The sequence below is a fragment of the Pongo abelii genome, chromosome 1 (genome assembly GCF_028885655.2).
Source record: "Pongo abelii isolate AG06213 chromosome 1, NHGRI_mPonAbe1-v2.0_pri, whole genome shotgun sequence".
In the NCBI taxonomy this organism is placed as follows: Eukaryota; Metazoa; Chordata; class Mammalia; order Primates; family Hominidae; genus Pongo; species Pongo abelii.
In genome coordinates this window covers 187,911,832-187,933,131 of record NC_071985.2, presented here as the reverse complement: position 1 = coordinate 187,933,131, position 21,300 = coordinate 187,911,832, and the positions used below count along the sequence as shown (strand labels likewise).

Here is a 21,300-nt window from a genome sequence, read left to right as displayed (position 1 = left end):
TTCAGATAGTAGTATGTCAAAATGAATTAAAGAGGTCAAGTGTGATAGCTCACACCTGTAATCCCAGCACTCTGGGAGGCCCAGGTGGGAGGATCCCTTAAGGTCAGGAGTTCGAGACCAGCCTGGGTGATATAGTGAGACTCCATCTCTACCAAAAATGTAAAAATTAGCTGGGTGTGGTGGCATGCACCTGTAGTTCCAGCTAATGGGGAGGCTGAGACAGGAGGACCATTTGAGCCCAAGGGTTTGAGGCTGCAGTGAGCTATGATGGTGCCACTGTATTCCATCTTAGGTGACAGAGCAGCAAGACCTTGTCTCTTAAGAAAAAAAAAAAAAAGTATTTGTAGGAATTGAGGCATGGAATAATATTATGGCTTTGGAATGAAGAGAAAGAAAAATAATCAGAAAGATACCACAAAGAAGAAAATAGGAAAAGACTGGGGACTGATTAAATTCAAGTGATGAGAAAAAATCAAAACTAACCCCAAAGAACAAAGGATTCTAATAAGAGAACAAGGATTTTTTTTTTTTTTTTTTTTTTTTTTTTTTTAAGACAGAGTCTCGCTCTGTTCACCAGGCTGGAGTGCAGTGGCACGATCTTGGCTCACTGCAACCTCTGCCTCCCAGGCTCAAGTGATTCTCCTGCCTTAGCCTCCTCAGTAGCTGGGATTACAAGCATGTGCCACCACGCCCAGCTAATTTTTGTATTTTTAGTAGAGACAGGGTTTCACCATGTTGGCCAGGCTGGTCTCGAACTCCTGACCTCAGTTAATCCACCCACCTTGGCCTCCCAAAGTGCTGGGATTACAGGTGTGAGCCACCATGCCCAGCCAAGAACAAGGATTCTAATAATGATAAGGGCCGGGCACAGTGGCCCACCCCTGTAATTCCAACACTTTGGGAGGCCGAGGTGGGCGGATCATGAGGTCAGGAGTTTGAGACCAGCATGGCCAATAGGGTGAAACCCTGTCTCTACTAAAAATACAAAAATTAGCTGGGTGTGGTGGTGTACGCCTGTAGTCCCAGCCACTTGGGAGGCTAAGGCAGGAGAATCGCTTGAACCCGGGAGGTGGAGGTTTCAGTGAGCTGAGATGGTGCCACTGCACTCCAGCCTGGGTGACAGAGCAAGACTCTGTCTCAAAAAATAAAGAAATGAAATGATAAGGTTGGAATGGATGGCCAGTTTGGGGAAGGTAACCAAGCTAAGCTGTACTGCAAACACTAGCAAAATAACTGAGTGGAAAAAAAGAATATGAACTATAATGAGTAACAACTATTAATATACAGAGAGATCCGAGAGTTAACAGCATGGGATAACAGATTTTTAAAAAACAGTTTCTAAGGAAGGGCACAGTAAGAATTTTCTCACTATCCCAGCCATTAACCATTGAGTTCATGAAAGACACTACGGTGAACTAAAGATGGTCATTGACAGATGGCCTTAGTGACTTGCTTGACCAATAAAATGCAGCTTAAGGGACACTCTGGAACTTGCAAGGCTAGGTCATAAAAGGCTTGCAGCTTCCACTTGAGTGGTTTGTACCAGTCTAACTATCCTGAGATCACCATGCTGTGGGAAGCCTAAGCCATATGGAGATGATCTAAAGAATGAGACACCATGTGGAAAAAGAGAAGAACCAAGGAGTACCATGGCACCAGATATGCAAATGAAGAAGCCATCTTGGAAATGGATTTGCCAGTTCAGTCTCTCTAGCTGACACATATGGATCAAAGATCCAGCAAAGCCCTTCTGCATACCCGACCTACAAAATCACAAGCAAACTAAAATTAAAAAGCCACTAAGTTTTGGGGTAGTTTGTTATGTAACAATAGATCATGGGAGCAGATGTCTTTTTATCCTAAACCCAGAGCCTAGCAAAGTACCTAGCCCATAGTAGATTCACTCAAAGTGGTGTGTATCAAGTGAATCTCTACCTTCCCGTGTATTTTCTAATTTACATCTTTGTCATTTCCCCCTCACTTGTCCTTTTAGGAAAATCTGACTCACAGATGCAATCACTGTTAGTACCTCTGGTGTGTCTCTTAACTACCATGTGGTGGTTAACAGCTGCCAGTCCCAAACTTGAAAGATAGGTATGTCTTTGCTGCCAAAGTTAACCCAAGGCAGGGCACCAAGCAACTTCGCATCTTTATCATGGTAAATAAGGATAGGAAAATATTCTGTACTAAAACACGCAAAAAAATAAGAAGCAGGCACAACTAATAACAATATCACATATCACAGCACACCAAAAAAACTGGAATCAGGGTCTGCCTTGCTCATTTTTCCTTTCTTTGAGATGGGGTCTCACTTTGTTGCGCAGGCTGGGGTGCAGTGGCAGAATCCTAGCTCATTGAAGCCTTGCCCTCCTGGGCTCAAGCAATCCTCCTGCCTCAGCAGGAGTAGTTGGGACTACAGGCACAAACTATCATGCCTGGCTAATTTTTAAATTTTTTGTAGAGATAAGGTCTCACTATGTTGCCTAGACTGGTCTTGAGCTCCTGGCCTCATATAATCCTCCCACCTCAACCTCCCAAAGTGCTGGGGTCACAGGTGTGAGCCACTGGACATGGCCTTGTCTTGCTGATTTTTATAAATAATGCATGAGTTTGGTCACTGAACCCATGGAGTTTCATTGTAAGCTGTCTGATTATATAAGGCTTCTTATAAGTCTGACAAAACCAACTCAGAAGCAATACATATCAACCCACATAAACAAGAAATTTCCAAAGTCACTAATACTCTTTAATAAAGAAAGAAGATGTATGGTTGGGTGGGAATAGGGAGTGACAGGAGGATCAGGGCTATGTGAATAAAAAACTCTCTGCAATAGCCTTTAGCTAAAAGCATTTCTTTCAGTACCAAACATCTGCTCGACTGAGGTGGCTCTGTTGTAAAAAGACCGAATCACCTCGACTAGGCCAAGGAATATTCTGCAACTGCAGAATTGGCTGAGTGGTTCTCATTGCCACAGAAGAAAATAAGAATCGTTGTTGTTTTTTTCTTTAATTTTTTTTAGACAGAGTCTCGCTCTATTGCCTAGAGCTCTGTTGGCTACAGTGTAGTGGCATGATCTCGGCTCACTGCAACCTCCACCTCCCAGGTTCAAGCGTTTCTTCTGCCTCAGCCTCTGGAGTAACTGGGACCATGGGCATGTGCCACCCACGCCTGGCTAATTTTTGTATCTTTTGTAGAGACGGAGTTTCACCATGCTGGCCAGGCTGGTCTCAAACTCCTGGCCTCAGGTGATCCACCCGCCTCAGCCTCCTGAAGTGCTGGGATTACAGGCATGAGCCACTGCACCTGGCTGGATAGTTTTCTTCATGGCAGAAAAGGCAAGAGAGACCCCCAAAACATCCCGCTCACCAAGCAATTCAATTGCTGACTCCCCTGATCAGAGCATACTGCCATTTGTGATCCCTCTCCACAACCATATACCTTACCCAATTCCCCAATCTTCTAGCCACTGAGAGGTTCTGCACTAACAGGTTCCCAAACTGCTTGATTGTGACAGTATTTCCTTCTCTGTGACTTTCTTAACAATATTAAAAGGAAAAAGCGCTTTGAGATGACACACAATCTATCCAGAGGCATCTCTTTCTCTTCTCTCTTTCTCTCTCTCCTCTCCATCCCAACCTCCCACTCATCTTGGATATAGAAGAGAAAACATATACCATGTAAGTTTTTGGCAGCTACTTTTTGATTATGAGTGACAGACATCTTTATTTTAGAATGAAATTGACAACATAAAGACAGAGCAAAGAGAAAGAATAAGGTCTCTGGACAGTGTCAATTTAACCATTGAATTATATCAATACTTAATCTAATAAACTGCTAAAATTCCAGTTATATGAGTCCTTTTGTTGTTTAAAGCCCATTTAACTATTTTCTGTTACTTGCTCCCAAACACATTCTAATATACCCAATGACCAGGGAGGAAGTATCTTTTCCAAATAACCCAGAATACATAAAAAGTGAGTCAGAATTGAATTCTACAAATATTATGCATGCTACACACATAAGATCTTGTGCTTAGCACTGTGGGGAATATAAAAATCAATTAAGCACAGCATGTTGTAATAGAAATAGACTTTGAAGTCAGATGAACCTAGATGCAATCCTACTTTGGGGAAGTAACTTAATTTCTCTAAGCTTTAGTTTTCTCATCTACAAAATGGAAGAAATAAGATTATAGCATTGTAAGAATTATAGTTAATATAAAGTATCAATCATAGCATTCTGCCCATAGTGGGAGTTTAAATAACTAATAGTCATTATGGTTTAAGAAATGGGAGAAATTCTTTACCCTCCAATGGGGCAGAAAACACAAATACTTATGATCTGCTGACTGGGATATTTACAGGGCATGGGTGATTGTCAAGGGTTCCAATTCTTCACCTCCTACTGAATCTGTGCCTTTTGACACATAACTTTGCAGCATATTCCTGATAAGGGCAGAGCATATTTCCTACCCCTGGACTCAAGCATGTGACTTGCTTTGTCCAATGGGATGTTGGCCAAGCAAATCTGAACATAAGGAGAGTCATGAAAAGCAGTTGTGCAAATGGACTGGCATATTCTTGCTATTCTGGTATCATCTTAAAAAGGACAAGTCCAGTCTAGCCCACTGGTCCAAAAGGAGGATGAGCTAGAGCAAAGTTCTCCCAGCAAATCTCAGCCTAGAGCAGACCACCAGCTGACCTGCAGATGCATGAGTGAGCCTGAGATCAGCACAACTGCCCAATCTAGCCCCACTCAGTTCAGCTAACCCTGGAAATGTATGAGAAATAAACGTTTATTGTATGCTTTTGAGGTTTTGTGGCTGGAGGGCAACAGCTAACCAATACACAGAATTATATTTTCTGTTTAAAAAAAACAAAGATTTACACTTCCCTGATACTTGTGACTAAGTGAAAGACAAGGTTAGGTTTTGTGAATGAAAGACATACTTATGGTACATTCCTATTCTTTTTCTTCTTTTTTTTTTTTTAAGAGGTCTCTCTCTGTTGCTCAGGCTGAGGTGCAGTGGTACAATCATGGTTCATTGCATTCTCAACCTTCAACCTCCTGGGCTCAAGAAATCATCCTGTCTCAGCCTCCCAAGTAGCTGAGACTGTAGGTGTGTATCACCACATCTGGCTGATCTTTTAAATTTTTTGTAGAGTCCATGTCTCACTATGTTGCCAAGGCTGGTTTCAAAATCATGGCCTCAAGCAATCCTTCTGCCTCCACCTCCTAGAAGTGTTGGGATTATAGGTATGAGCCACTGCACCCAGCCTCAATACAGATTCTTATTTCGACTCATTAAATTTAAAAGGTTTCATGTGACCTTTCACCAAACCGTTTTCACTATATATTTTTTGAGACAGGGTCTTGCTCTGTCACCAAGGCTGGAATACAGTAGTGCAAGTATGGCTCACTGCAGCCTCAATCTCCTGGGCTCAAGTGATCCTCCTACCTCAGCCTCTTCGATAGCTGGGACTACAGGTGCACGCTACCACACCTGACTAATTTTTGTATTTTTTGTAGAGACAGGCTTTTGCCATGTTGCCCAGGCTGGTCTCAAATTTCTGAGCTCAAGTAATCTGCCCACCTTGGCCTCTGGAAGTGTTGGGATTACAGGCGTGAACTACCATGCCCAGCCTATGCTTTCACTTTAACAAATACTAGTTTGCTTAAAAACTTGAGTCAGCTGGCCAGGCGCGGTGGCTCACGCCTGTAATCCCAGCACTTTGGGAGGCCGAGGCAGGCGGATCACCTGAGGTCAGGAGTTCAAGACCAGCCTGACCAACATGGAGAAACCCCGTCTCTACCAAAAATACAAAATTAGCCGGTCATGGTGGCGCATGCCTGTAATCCCAGCTACTCAGGAGGCTGAGGCAGGAGAATTGCTTGAACCCGGGAGGTGGATTGCAGTGAGCTGAGATCGGGCCATTGCACTCCAGCCTGGGCAACAAGAGCGAAACTCCATCTCAAAAAAAAAAAAATCTTTAGTCTATCCTTACTACAGGTAGTTCAAAAATAAAAACTAAGTGTCTGACTGTTCCAAGTTCAATTAATGTCTACAATTACAAAGAAGACTCATGCAAATGGTTCAAGCCAGGAAAGTCCAGATCACTAATGTATATGAGAAATATTCTTCCTAATAATGTCAATGTTTTACAGGTATTAATGAGTGTTATGCTTGTCTACTGTAATTATTGACAAATAAATGTGAAGAGAAATGAGGAATGGTACTCACATTACTTTGGAGGACAAGCATTCCACCAACTGAAAAGTATTTACTGAATGTCATCTAAGTTTCAAGGACTGTGCTAGATATTATTAATAATTTATTTTTTATTATCCTTACCATATAGTTGTGCTGCCAAGTCAAATTATAAGGCAATTAAACCTAGAAGTCTCCAAAGACCTATGCCATCAAGGCCTTTGCTGGTCCCTTCTAAAAATAACCAAGAGCATTTGGCTATTTGGGCTTCATCACTACCAGTCTATTAACATCATATTAAAAATTACTAATATCATAAGTTATGTCAAAATCTCATTAATGCTGCTGGAAAGACTGGCAATAAATACTCTTTCATAAAGTACACATTGTATGTTTTATATGGCTATAAACAAGCTAACAAGCAGCAGATTAAGTACAACATGGCCAAGAGAATATTGCATTATGATCACTCATTACTGTCATTTCCACCACAACCTGCTTTAAAATATGCAACTTAACACAGATTTTAAAGGATGTTCTTCTCTGTCAGCAAAACTAACACACCAGCCCTTCCAATGAATTCACATTTCAGAGAACAATCACACATGCAGGGAAGGCATCAAATACTTTTATGCATATTAGTGTCAGAACTCTGGTAGACAGAAGGAAGGGGAGAATTTTATCTTTGAAGAATTTATAGACTCACTTCCAAGAAAAGAAATACATGGGAAATATTTCTTGATCTGGGGTGCTGGTTATGAGTGTGTTCATTTGTAAAAATTTAGTGAGTGGTACTTTTCATACGTATACTTTTTCTGATATATTATACCTCAGTAAAAAGTCTAATTTAATGACACTAACAGCAGTATAGGACTAAGTACAAAATGGAAAATACTAACAATTTAGAGTTCAGAAGAGGGACTAGTCACTGTTATTTTGTTCAAAGAGTTAACATGTATTAAATAATTTATATTTGCCAGGCACTGTACTAAATAAGTATTTTATATTTCATCCTAACAACATCATTGTGAGGTCAACATTATATCAACAGCATTTGCTACAATTAATACTCCCTCCTTGAAACTCTTTCCTTTTCATTCCAGGCCAGCATGTTCTTCTGGTTTTCTACCTACCTCACTAACTGCTCCTTCTCAGTCTGTCCTTCTCCCCAGACTTTCGTTCATTCATTCATCTATCTATCGACAGGGTCTCACTCCATGTATGTATGTATGTATGTATGTATGTATGTATGTATCTATCTATCTATCTATCTATCTATCTATCGACAGGGTCTCACTCTGTTGCCCAGGCTGGAGTGCAGTGGCACAATCATGGCTCGCTATAGCCTCAAACTCCCGGGCTCAAGCAATCTTGCTGCCCCAGGCTCCTGAGTAACTAGGACTACAGGTACATGCCATCACATCCAGCTAATTTTTATTTTTATTTTTTTTATTTTTATTTTTTTTTTTTTTGTAGAGACAGAGTCTTGTTACGTTGCCCAGGCTGGTCTCGAAATCCTGGTCTCAGGTAATCCTCTCACCTCAGACTCCCAAAGCAATGGAATTACAGGTGTGAGCTATAGCACCCGGCCTTCTCTAGACATTTAAAATTTAAATATTCTAGGGCTCAGCTCTTGGTCGTCTTCTCTATCTAAACTCCCTGGGGCAGGTATTATTAATTATTATTATTCCCATTATACAGATGGAAACTTTGAGATACAGACAGATTCAAACCTATGTAATCAAGACTTCAGAGGCCATGCTCTTAACCTCTTCACCATTCTGCCTTCTTTGGCTTTCCATTTAAGAGGCAGGGCATAGCTGCACACATTCCACATTCTAGTGCCTTCAGTAACTGAGAAAAGAGAGAGACTGAGGCACATGGGACCCTCTTTCATAAGCTATTAAGGACTAATACCAGTTACCAAGCCAGTAAAAAACCAACACTCTTGCAAATTCTGTTAAACAACTTTCCTTCCTAAGTTTCTTCACTTTGTACTTTGGTAATTGCTTCTCAAAGAGGAATGTGAAAAGAATCTAGAACATAGATTCTCAAATCTAGATGCTCATGAGATAATCTGAGGAGCTTTTAAAAATATAAATGTAATAGGCCCTATACAAACCTATTAAACCTAGAAGATTCCAGGAATCTGTGTTTCCAAGGAGCACCCAAGCAAGGTCTGAAGCTGATAACTTGGTACCTGAATTTGCTCTAAAGAGAGTTCTCTGATCCTCAGAGGATGAATAATGACTATCACATATTCCGCCTAGCAGAGGCTGGAAATGAAATGAGAATGAAGATGTAAACTGATTCCAACAAGTAATAAGACCAATCAGGAAACCAAAGCAGGGACTGTAGAATTCTAGATCAGGACAGCAAACATTACCAGGTGGTCTGGTAATTTGTTGCCATAAGAGTTTGCAGTCAAGTGCTGTCATCCTTTGGCTTAGGATGGAGTCATATCTAGGCAGCAAGAGCTAACTTAATACTTTAATACTTGAGCACTCATACTGTCAGAGTATTCACCAAGTATTATGAGGGAATACAAGGATATTAAGAAATACTGCCCATTCTGCACATGTACCCCAGAACTTAAAGTATATGTGTGTGTGTGTGTGTGTATATATATATATATATATATATATATATATATATAAAGAAATACTGCCATTGTTCCCAGGCAACAGAAGAAAGCATTATTAACACTGCCATTTTTGCATAAACATAAATGCACATACATTTTGTTTACATATGCAAGCAACACTTACTATGGAACTATAAATGCTGAAACTAAGGCAAATACGTTACTTCAACACTTACTGATGTCTTACCTCTGTAAGTGCATGCAATTGTCCTTGATGAACACACACACCCATGAACCTAAAGAACAAAACAGAATTATTTAACAAGTGAAAAGGACACAAATATAAATGTCATATAGAGAAATCAGGTTAGTTATCCATGCATTAGAAACAAACTGTGGGGTGGGGCACGGTGGCTTACATCTGTAATCCCACCACTTTAGGAGGCAGAGGTGTGAGGATCACCTGAGGTCAGGAGTTCAAGACCATCCTGGCCAACATGGTGAAACCCCATCTGTACTAAAAAGACAAAAATTAGGCAGGTGTGGTGGCATGCACCTGTAGTCCGAGCTACTCAGGAGGCTGAGGCAGGAGAATCCCTTGAACCTGGGAGGCAGAGGTTGCAGTGAGCTGAGATTGCACCATTGCACTCCAGCCTGGGGGACAAGAGCGAGACTTTGACTCAAAAAAAAAGAGACTGCATCTAAAAAAAAAGGAAAGATAGAAAAGAAAGGAAGGGAAGGGAAAGGGAAAGGGAAAGGAAAGGAAGAAAGAACCTGTGAAGCCCCCTGCTATCTTGTACAGCCCTGTAGACTCTTAATCTTTTTGTTTTTTTTAATTATTTCAAGAGTTTTAGGGGTACAGGTGGTTTTTGGTTATATGGATAAGTTTTTTTACTGGTGATTTCTGGGATTTTGGAACACCTGTTACCTGAGTATTGTACACTGTATCCCATATGTAGTTTTGTTGCTTTTTTTTGAGACGGAGTCTCACTCTGTTGCCAAGCTGGAGTACAGTGGCACGATCTTGGCTCACTGCAACCTCCACCTCCCGGGTTCAAGCAATTCTCCTGCCTCAGCCTCCAAAGTAGCTGGGACTACAGGCACGTGCCACCACGCCCAGCTAATTTTTGTATTTTTAGTAGAGACGGGGTTTCACCATGTTGGCCAGGATGGTCTCAATCTCTTGACCTTGTGATCCACCCGCCTCAGCCTCCCAAAGTGATGGGATTACAGGCGTGAGCCACCGCACCCAGCTCCATATGTAGTTTTTTATCCCTCATCCCCTCCCAACCTTTCCCCCCAGGTCCTCAGGGTTCATTATATCATTCTTATGCCTTTGCATAAGATTTGGCATAAGACTCTTAATCTTGATTAAGATGCCAGGCTGATAAATTTCTAAATTTACCATGAAATATCTAGTTGCAGCAAGACCTGGTGGTAAAAAGCAATGGTGGAAGAAGGAGAGTAGTCTTGAAAATAGCATGGTATAATAGAAAAAGCCCCAATTGGAAGTAAGTAAACTTGATGCTGGTTTCAGCTCTGCCATTACCTAACTACATGCTTACACACAGACACAAAGTCACTATTTCTTTTTAGTTTACACACTTCAGTGATATTTGAAGTTTTTCTCAACCAACAGGTTATATATATATGAATGATTTTTAAATAAAAACCATAGATCAATGAGTATGACTGATGATGATCATAAAGTAGGAGAAGATAAATGTCTTAAAGCCATTAACAATACCCAAGTCCCAAGTAAGTTCTAGTTTAGAAGAGCAAAGGAATGGGAAGAGACTGACTACAAGCAGAGTGCAAGGCACAGCAGTGACTGTGTTAGAAAGGATCATAAAATTTCCAGGAAGACAGGGTCCATGTCATATTCTTCCCTGTGTTCACAGAACCTAACACCACCTAGTAAACAAAGAGTAAGCAAATTCAGTAAATGATTGCTGAGTGAGAAGAAACAAAGGAGAATGCCTGGTTGGCTATAATATCACAGCAGAGTTTTTCAAACATGCTGCTTCCACATTTCAACTAATGTGGAAATATCCCAGCATTTTGGGAGGCCGAGGTGGGTGGATCACCTAAGGTCAGGAGTTCAAGACCACCCTGGCCGACATGGTGAAACCCTGTCTCTACTAAAAATACAAAAGTTAGCTGGGCATGGTAGCAGGCGCCTGTAGTCCCAGCTACTCAGGAGGCTGAGGCAGGAAAATCACTTGAACCCGGGAGGCGGAGGCTGCAGTGAACCAAGACTGTGCCATTGCACTCCAGCCTGGGCAACAAGAGCAAAACTCTGACTCAAAAATAAATAAATTAATTAATTAATTAATAATAAAAATAAAATAAGATAGGTCATTTTTCTCTAAATGTTCATACAACTCCCCAATCACTGGAATTATGAGAGTATGCCATTAATTTATTAAACAATTATTTATTGAATGGCTGCTATGTTGCAAGTATTAAGGACAGAGAGTAAATAAAAACTTTCTAGGGTCATTCTGTTGGAGGGAAATTATAATAAAAAGATAAATTATGCAGAATGTAGTTAAACTGTATACATGAACTGCTGTTTCTAGTCAGCCTCTTTTAGAAAGACTGCTTCTCTGAGATTAAATTATATCCCTGCCTAGGAATAATTCTATTCCCATTATCCCACTATAACAAAAACAGTTAAAGTAAAATATGATAAGCTACATTTCCTGCTTGATTAAGGCTTTCCAAACTATGATGGGTACTAGCAGGAGTTGGCTAACTATGGCCAACTACCTGTTTTTATAAATTAAGTTTTACTAGAACATAGATATGGTATTATCTATGGCTTCTTTGATGTTACAATGGCAGAGTTGAATAGTTGTGACAGAGACTGTGTGACTTGTAAAGACTAAAATACTTACTATCTAGCCCTTTATAAAAAAAAAGTCTGCTGACTACAATGGTTTGAATGTTTGCTCCCTCCAAAACTCAAAGTGAAACTTAATTCCCAATGTGGCAGTATTGAGAGGTACAGCTTTTTTTTTTTTTTTTTTTTTTTTTTTTTGAGACGGAGTCTCATTCTGTTGCCCAGGCTGGAGTGCGGTGGAGCGATCTCGGCTCACTGCAAGCTCCGCCTCCCGGGTTCACGCCATTCTCCTGCCTCAGCCTCCCAAGTAGCTGGGACTACAGGCGCCCGCCACCACGCCTGGCTAACTTTTTGTATTTTTAGTAGGGAAGGGGTTTCACCGTGTTAGCTGAGATGGTCTCAATCTCCTGACCTTGTCATCCGCCCGTCTCGGCCTCCCTAAGTGCTGGGATTACAGGCGTGAGCCACCACGCCCAGTGGGAACTTAATCAAGAGAGGTACGGCCGAGAGGTACGGCTTTTAAGAGGTGATTGTGTCATGAGGGCTCTGCCTAATCCATTCATGGATTAATGAATTATTGCAGGAATGAGTCTGGTAGCTTTATAAGAGGAGGAAGAGACTGGGCACAGTGGTTCATGCATATAATCCCAGCACTTTGAGTGGTCAAGGAAGGAGGATCGCTTGAATCCAGGAGTTCAAGACTAGCCTGGGCAATATAGGGAGACCTGAGACCTTGTCATATACATATGTTAGCTGGGTGTGGTGGCACACTTTTGTGGTCTCAGTTACTCAGGAGGCTGAGGTGGGAGGACCACTTGAGCCCAGGAAGTTGAGGCTGCATTGAGCTGAGATCATGCCACTGTACTCAAGCCTGGGTGACAGAGTGAGACCCTGTCTCCAACAAAAAAAAAGAGGAAGAGAGACCTGAGCTGGTATACTCAGCCCCTTTGCCATGTGATGCCCTGAGCCACTTCGGGACTCTGCAGAGAGTCCCCACCAGCAAGAAGACTCTCACCAGATGTGGCCTCTCAACCCTGGACTTCTCAACCTCCATAACTATAAGAAATAGTTTCCTTTTCTTTATAAATTGCCCAGTTTCTGGTATTCTAAGCAATAGAAAACACTAAAGCATTGACCCTTCCTCTAGAGCACAGGGATATCTATCTATTTCCACCTGGGAGACATTAAGAAAGTTACCTAATCTTTATAAATCACAATTTCCTCATCTATAAAAATGGACAGAAAAATAACACTACCTTAAAAGGTTGTTATGAGAATTAAATGGGATATTTTCAAGTATACTGTGTAGCAATGGCTAGTGTATGCTCAAATAAAGGTCAGTGGTTTTTATTTTATTATTAACGATCCTAAATTACATCATCCTTTACATGGCTATGAGAGTTACCTTTTCAAAACACAAAATATGTCATTCTCTTTTTCATAACCCTTCAATGGTTCCCTTCTGCCTACAGAATAATGTTAAAACTTCCCATGATCCACTCCAACTTATCTTTGAAACCTCACATTTTCCCATGAGCCTTATTCTTCACCCATCTGTCCTTTTCCTCTGGGCTCTATGACCCTAGCCTACAAATATATAGTTAAATTTCCCTCATCTTAAAAAATTCTTCCACCAGGCACAGTGGCTCACACCTGTAATCCTGGCACTTGGGGAGGCCAAGGTGGGCAGATCTCTTGAGCCCAGTAGATCGAGACCAGCCTGGGGAATTTGGTGAAATATGATCTTTACAAAAAATACAAAATAATAATTGTATTTTTTATACAAAAAATACAAAAATTAGCCAGGCATGGTGGCATGCCTGTGGTCCCAGCTACTCAGTAGGCTGAGGCAGGAGGACCACTTTAGCCAGGGAGGCAGAAGCTGCAGTGAGCCAATATCACGCCACTGCACTCCAGCCTGGGCGACAGAGGGAGACTCTGTCTAAAAAATAAAAATAGAAATCTTCCCTTGCCCCCTCGCTAAAGTATGAATCTAATTCACTCTTTTTATTTGTTACCAAACTTTAAGAATAGGTTACATTCTCCATCTATGTTTCTAAGTTTTGTTTGTTTTTTTTTTTTCTTTAAAAAGAGTCTTACTTTGTTGCCCAGGCTGGAGTGCAGTGGTGTGATCACTGCTCATTGCAACCTTGAACTTCTAGGCTCAAGCAATCCTCCCACCTCAGCCTCATGAGCAGCTAGGACTATGGGTGTGCACCACCACACCTGGCTAATTTTGGTATTATTATTATTATTGTTATTGTTATTGTTATTATTATTATTATTATAGCGATAGGGTCTCATTATGTTGCCTAGGCTGGTCTGGAACTCCTGGCCTCAAGAAATCCTCCCACCTCAGCTTCCTAAAGTGCTGAGCTTACAGGCGTGAGCCATTGCACCCAGCCTCTAGTTACATTTTTTTTTTTTTTTTTTTTTTTTTTTTTTGAGACAGAGTCTCACTCTGTTGCCCAGGCTGGAGTGCAGTGGCACGATCTCGGCTCACTGTAAGCTCTGCCTCCCGGGTTCATGCCATTCTCCTGCCTCAGCCTCCCGAGTAGCTGGGACTACAGGCGTGTGCCACCACACCCAGCTTATTTTTGTATTTTTAGTAGAGATGGGGTTTCACTGTGTTAGGCAGGATGGTCTTGATCTCCTGACCTCGTGATTCGCCCGCCTCGGCCTCCCAAAGTGCTGGGATTACAGGTGTGAGCCACTGTGCCCGGCCCTTTTTTTTTTTTTGAGACAGGGTCTTGCTTTGTTGTCCAGGCTGGAGTACAACAGTGTGATTATAGCTCACTGCAACCTCAACCTCATTGGCTCACATGATCCTCCCACCTCAGCCTCCTGAGTAGCTGGGACTACAGGCACACATCACCACAGCGAGCTAATTTTTTAATTTTTTAAATAGAGATGGGGTCTTGCTGTTGTCCAGGTTGGTCTTGAACTGTTTGCGTCAAGCAATCCTCCTGCGTTGGCCCCATATCACTCTTGTAACTTTTCTCACTATGGAAGATTCAGAGCTTCATTTATCTCTGCATTTCTACTACCTAGTATAGTGTCTGGAACACAGTAAGCTAGTTCTCAGTAAAGATTTATTAAATGGCATGAATGATTTTTATGACTTGGAAACTTGGTTGAAGTTCCTTCCTTGAATTGGAATACTATACTTACTGAAAATCATCCAAGATCAGCTAAAATTTCATCTTCTATACAAAGGATCTCCTAGATGCCCTTAGCATTAATCTCTTCTCTCTCTCTTTTGTCTCTCCCTACCTCCCACAGTACCACTAGCACTTTTCACCCTACTTTGAATGACTGCTAATTAGTATTAAGTTAAGTGGTCTGGATCTAGCGTTAGACTGCTTTGATTCGAATCCTGGCTCTACTATTTACTGAGGACCTCTCTGCAATTCAGCTTCTTCACATGCAAAATGTAAATATTAATATTACCTAACCCATATGGTTATTGTGAAGATGAAATAAGATAACTTGGGCTCCTGGAACATAATAAGCACTAGAAAATGTTAGCTATTCTTGCTACTCTAACAGTTCTGACTCCTTCCCCAGACTGGAATATAAGGTATTTATTGATTGATTGATTGGCTGATTGAGACAGTCTTGCTCTGTCACCCAGGCTGAAATGCAGTGGTGCAATCTTGCCTCACTGCAACCTCCACCTCCCGAGTTCAAGCAATTCTCCTGCCTCAGTCTCCTGAGTAGCTGAGATTACAGGCAGCTGCCACCATGCCCAGCTAATTTTTGTATTTTTAGTACAGACAGGGCTTCACCATGTTGGCCAGGCTGGTCTTAAACTTCCTCACCTTAGGTGATCCACCCACCTCAGGTGATCTGCCTGCCTCAGCCTCTCAAAGTGCTGGGATTACAGGCGTAAGCCACCGTGCTCGGCCTATTTGAATATTTTTTAGCCGGGTGCGGTGGCTCACGCCTGTAATCCCAGCACTTTGGGAGGCAGAAGCGGGCGGATCACCTCAGGTCGGGAGTTTGAGACCAGCCTGACCAACATGGAAAACTCCATCTCTACTAAAAATACAAAATTAGCCAGGCATGGTGGCACATGCCTGTAATCCCAGATACTCGGGAGGCTGAGGCAGGAGAATTGCTTGAACCCAGGAGGCGGAGGTTGTGGTGAGTCGAGAGCGCACCATCGCACTCTGGCCTGGGCAACAAGAGTGAAACTCTGTCTCAAAAAAAAAAAAAAAAAATTTATTTTTTAGAGATAGTATTGCTATGTTGCCCAGGCTGGTCTCAAATTCCTGGGCTCAAGTGATCCTCCCACCTCAGCCTCCCAAAGTGCTAAGATTACAGGCATGAGCCACTATGCTGGGCCAAGGCTTTTAAGAGTACAGATCTTGTCTCATTTGTTTCTATATACAATGTCTCACACAAAATGTTTTGTACACAAGTTGCTAAACACACATTTATTGAATGAAGAAGCAATAATTACCAAATTAACTTCACAATGTAAACTCATGTTACAATAAAGAACATTAGAGGCAAGAACAAGGCAGTAAAGCCAAGAGGTATTTGATTTTCTTTAATCAAATATTTATAAAGAAGTCAGGCAATAGGATTCTACTAGAAAAACAATGGCTACATTTTAAAATCGTGGGTTTTTCTAGAAGCTGAAAAGACCTGGTTTGGATGTGACACACCCTTGCTTTTCTTCCTCCCAGGCCCACTATTATTTTGACCACACCATCTACAGAGATGTCATAGCACATCCAGGCAGGCACTGGCTTCATAGGACACTTTTCTGTCTGCTTTCTTTCCACCATCTACTCAAATAACCATATCACAATTGTGTCACACAACTCTACTTCTATGTGCAACTTTACTGCCTAACCTCTCCCAATTCATTCCTAATGGAAAACCACCACCACATCCAAAATGGTGTCACGGAGCTGGCAAGCTGAGACATGCATTAGCTTTATATTGGAAAAAGAGCGGCTGGGCATGGTGGCTCATGCCTGTAATCCCAGCACTTTGGGAGGCCAAGGTGGGTGGATCATGGGGTCAAGAGATCAAGACCATCCTGGCCAACATGGTGAAATCCCGTCTCTACTAAAAATACAAAAATTAGCCAGGTGTGGTGGTGGGCATCTGTAGTCCCAGCTACTCGGGAGGCTGAGACAGGAGAATCGCTTGAACCCGGGAGGTGGAGGTTGCAGTGAGCTAAGATTGTGCCACTGCACTTCAGCCTGGGCGACAGTGAGACTCCTTCTCAAAAAAAAAAAAAAAAAGAGCTTGAACAAAGTTAATCACTCTAAATGTTGTAAAAAAAACAGAATATACTATAAAGAGGAAATATTACTCATCCTTGACAGGGAAGTGACATGTGCCTAGAAAAGCATGTAACATCAACAATAAGTTTTCACTAAAGTTTTTATTGCTAACTATATCAAAAATCGAAATGAAGCCTCAAATCATTGTCATGTCACAAGACCTTAAAAATTTATATTCTGAATGATTTTTATTCCCCTATCCCCATACCCCACCCCAAATCATACCAGCTAGAATTACTTAACTCAGGAAGGGGGTGCTTTCTTAATGCATGTGCTTTGAGAGTAAGTGATTACTCAACTTTGTTATTTTTAGTTTCATATGACATACAGATTCATGTTGAGAAGGAGGGTTGCTTTTTTTTTGAGACAAGGTCTTGCTCTGTTGCCCAGTCTGGAGTGCAGTGGCACAGTGCAATAGCGTGATCATAAGCTCGCTACAGCCTCAACCTCCCAGGCTCAGGTGACTCTCCTGTCTCAGCCTCCTGAGTAGCTGGGACTACAGGCACACACCACCACAGCTGGCTTTTTTAAAAATTTTTTTTTGGTAGAGACAAGGTCTCACTATGTTGCCTAGGCTGGTCTCAAGTTCCTGGCCTCAAGTGATCTTCCTGCCTTGACTTCCCAAAGTAAGCCACCACACTAGGCCAAGGATTGCTTTTGTACTTTAGACCACTGTGGAAACAAACCCATGAAGGATCTTGTCAAAATGCAGATTCGCACTCTGTAGGTCAGGGATGGGGCCTAAGAATCTGAATTTCTAAACTCCCAGGTGATGCTGATGTCGCTTAGTCTACAGACTACATGCAGTGAGTAGCAAGGCCTTTAAACAAATGACTGTTTATCACTGCTCTAAAGATAGTAAGACCAACAGGAAACTCTTTTTTTTGGAGACAGAGCCTCACTCTGTTGCCCAGGCTATAGTACAATGGCTCAATCTTGGTTCACTACACCTCTGCCTCCTGAGTTCAAGTGATTCTCCTGCCTCAGCCTCCCAAGTAGCTGGGATTACAGGCACCCACCACCACACCCAGCTAATTTTTGTATTTTTAGTAGAGACAGGGTTTCACCATGTTGGCCAGGCTGGTCTTGAACTCCTGACCTCAAGTGATCTGCCCGTCTCAGCCTCCCAAAAGGCTGGGATTAGAGGCATTAGCCACTGCACCGGGCCCCAACAGGAAACTCTTAACTCTGATACTACTGGTAAACTTGTCTAGAGACTAGAGTCTTTTCTATAGCATGATTTACCATTCCCCATAAAGTGTCATTATTAAGCTTGTCCACATCTTTGCCTTTTCTCAGACTGTTCCCACTACCTAAAATGCCCCTCTCTTCATTTCCACATACCTCACTTAATGATGGGGATACACTCTGAGAAATGCATTCTTAGGTGATTTTGTGGTTGCATAATCATAGAGTGTACTTACATAAACCTGGATCGTATAGCCTACAATACCCTCAGGCTATACGGTAGAGTCTATTGATCCTAGGCTACAAGCCTGTACAGCATATTACTGTACTGAATACTGTAGGCAACTGCAACAAAATGGTAAGTTTTGTGTATCTTAACATATCTAAACATAGAAAAGGTACAGTAAAAATATGGTATTATAATCTCATGGAACCACCATCATGTATGCGGTCTGTTGTTGACCAAAACATCTTATGCACTGCATGACTGTAGTTAGATTCTACTCATCCTCAAATACTAGTTCAAATACTTCCTTCTCATGTTCTTCAACTACCAAGGCATCTCATGTTCTTCAACTACCAAGGCACCCATTTACACTCTTTTTTTTTTTTTTTAGACAAGGTCTCACTCTGTCACCCAGGCTGGAGTGCAGTGTTGCAATTACAGCTCACTGCAACCTTGAACTCCTGGGCTCAAACAATCTTTCTGCCTCACCCTCCCAAACATGCTAGGATTACAGGTGTGAGCCACCATGCCCAGCCTAGCCTATATCACCTTCCTATAGCATCATTTCCAACCTTTAGCTATGTTTTATCACATGCCTTATAACTTTTTTACTAGACCACAAGCTTCTTAACAGCAAGATATCATTCTCTTGCCTGGCATATGACAATATATAAACACTTGTTAGTCTTTCTCTGAAGGAGGTTAAAAATAAATAAAAAATACTTGCTGGGTAAATTATGTTTTGTTTTGTTTTGAGGCAAGATCTAGCTCTGTCAACTATGCTGGAGAGCTCTGGCACCATCATAGCTCACTGCAGCCTCAAACTCCTGGGCTCAAGTGATTATTCATTGGGTAAATCTATTTTTTTTATTTATTTACTTTTATTTTGAGACTGGGTCTTGCTCTGTCACCCAGGTTAGAGTGCAGCAGCGCTATCTGGCCTCCATGTTCAAGTGATTCTCCCACCTCAGCTTCCCAAGTAGCTAGGATTACAGGCATGTCCCCCCATACCCGGCTAATTTTTTTGTATTTTTAGTAGAGACAGGGTTTCACCATGTTGGCCAGGCTGGTCTTGAACTCCTGACCTCAAGTGATCCGCCTGCCTCGGCCTCCCAAACTACTGGGATTACAGGTGTGAGCTACTGCGCCCAGCCTTCACTGGGTAAATTAAAACACAACTCAAGATTTTTTGAGTGCCTATTATGTGCCAGGCACTGGCAACGATGATAATGATGATGGTACAGATAACTCTTTTTTTTTTTTTTGAGACAGAGTCTCACTCTGTTGCCCAGGCTGGAGTGCAGTGGTGCAATCTCAGCTCACTGCAACCTCTGCCTCCCAGGTTCAAGCAATTCTCCTGCCTCAGCCTCCCGAGTAGCTGGGATTACAGGTGCCTGCCACCATGCCTGGCTAGTTTTTATATTTTTAGTAGAGACAGGGTTTTGCCATGTTGGCCAGGCTGGTCTCGAACTCCTGACCTCAGGTGATCCACCTGCCTCGGCCTCCCAAAGTGCTGGGATTACAGGCATGAGCCACCGCGCCCAGCCTGATATCAGCTAACTTTTTTTTTTTTTTTTTTTGAGATGGAGTCTCACTCTGTTGCTCTGTTGCCCAGGCTGGAGTGCAGTGGCATGATCTTGGTTCACTGCAACCTCCACCTCCCAGGTTCAGGGGATTCTCCTGCCTCAGCCGTCCAAGCAGCTGGGATTACAAGCATGCACCACCATGCCTGACTAATTTTTGTATTTTTATTAGAGACAGGGTTTCACCATGTTTGCCAGGTGGGTCTCAAACTCCTGACCTCAAGTGATCCGCCATCCTCGGCCTCCTGAAGTGCTGGGATTACAGGTGTGAGCCACCACACCCAGCCTGGTATCAGCTAACTCTTAATGAGCACTTACTATGCAGGCATTGTTCTAAGCACTTTACCTTATGTGAAATCATTTAATCCTCATAATAACCCAATGAAGTAGTACTTTTATTATCACAATCATACCAATAAAGAAACTGAGGCACAGAGATTAAGTAACTTGCCCCAAATTATACAGCTAATAAAAGGCAGAGCCAGGAGTCAAACCTAAACAGTTGATTATAGAGTCTGTGTTCTTAACCACAATGCTATATTACCTCTCCATATAGTTATAAAAAGTATATAAAGATGAGCAAGACACAATCGCTTCCCTTGAGAAACTGTTTGCTACGTAAAAAGCTTTTGTGGCAGCTTACAGATCCCGATTAAAGTCCAAATTCCTTACCATGTTATTCAAAGGTCCGAATGATCTGATCCAAACCTCTCTTGCTTTATCTCCTATTACATCCACCTGCATTCTCTCTCTTTTCATTTTACATTTTATAAAATTCTAATTGTTCCAACCCGGACCCAGGGCCAGCACCGCCTGCAGGCTCTGAGGCCACAGGCACCACCTGCATTCTCTATGTTGCAGTTATATAATCTGCCACTTCTAAATATGTCCTGAATCCTCCTACTTCCATATTGTTGCGAGAATGAGTCTCTGTCTGGAATCCATTTTTCAAAGCTCTATGAATCCTTAAAAACTTGGCTCAAGAACATCTCCAAATAACAATAATAATAGCACCAAACATTTATATAGCATTTAGTGTGCCAGACATGTCCACATATTAAATCACCTAACTCTTTTTGTGTTTTTTTAGAGACAGAGTCTCACTCTGTCACTCAGGCTGGAGTGCAGTGGCGTGATCATAGCTAACTGCAGTCTTGAACTCATGGGCTCACATGATCCTCCCACCTCGGCCTCCAAAATAGCTGAGACTACAAGCATGCACCATCTCACTTGGCTAATTTTTTAATTTTTTGTAGAGATGGGGTTTCCTTATGTTGTCCAGGCTACTCTCGAACTCCTGGCCTCAAGCAATTCTTCTGTTTCAGCCTCCAAAAGGGCTGGGATTACAGGTGGGAGCCACTG

The 21,300-nt window shown here is 42.0% G+C and overlaps 1 protein-coding gene across 5 annotated transcripts in view; it reads right to left on the bottom strand.

Annotated features, from left to right (window-relative positions):
- Window positions 1-21,300, bottom strand: part of TESK2 (testis associated actin remodelling kinase 2) — a 150,161-nt gene that overhangs the window by 32,196 nt on the left and 96,665 nt on the right. For all 5 annotated transcript variants that reach the window (XM_002810901.5, XM_024247426.3, XM_024247436.3 and 2 more), the window contains exon 4: window positions 9,041-9,089. In XM_002810901.5, the coding sequence (XP_002810947.2) occupies window positions 9,041-9,089 (49 nt within the window). The remainder of the gene's footprint in view (window positions 1-9,040; window positions 9,090-21,300) is intronic.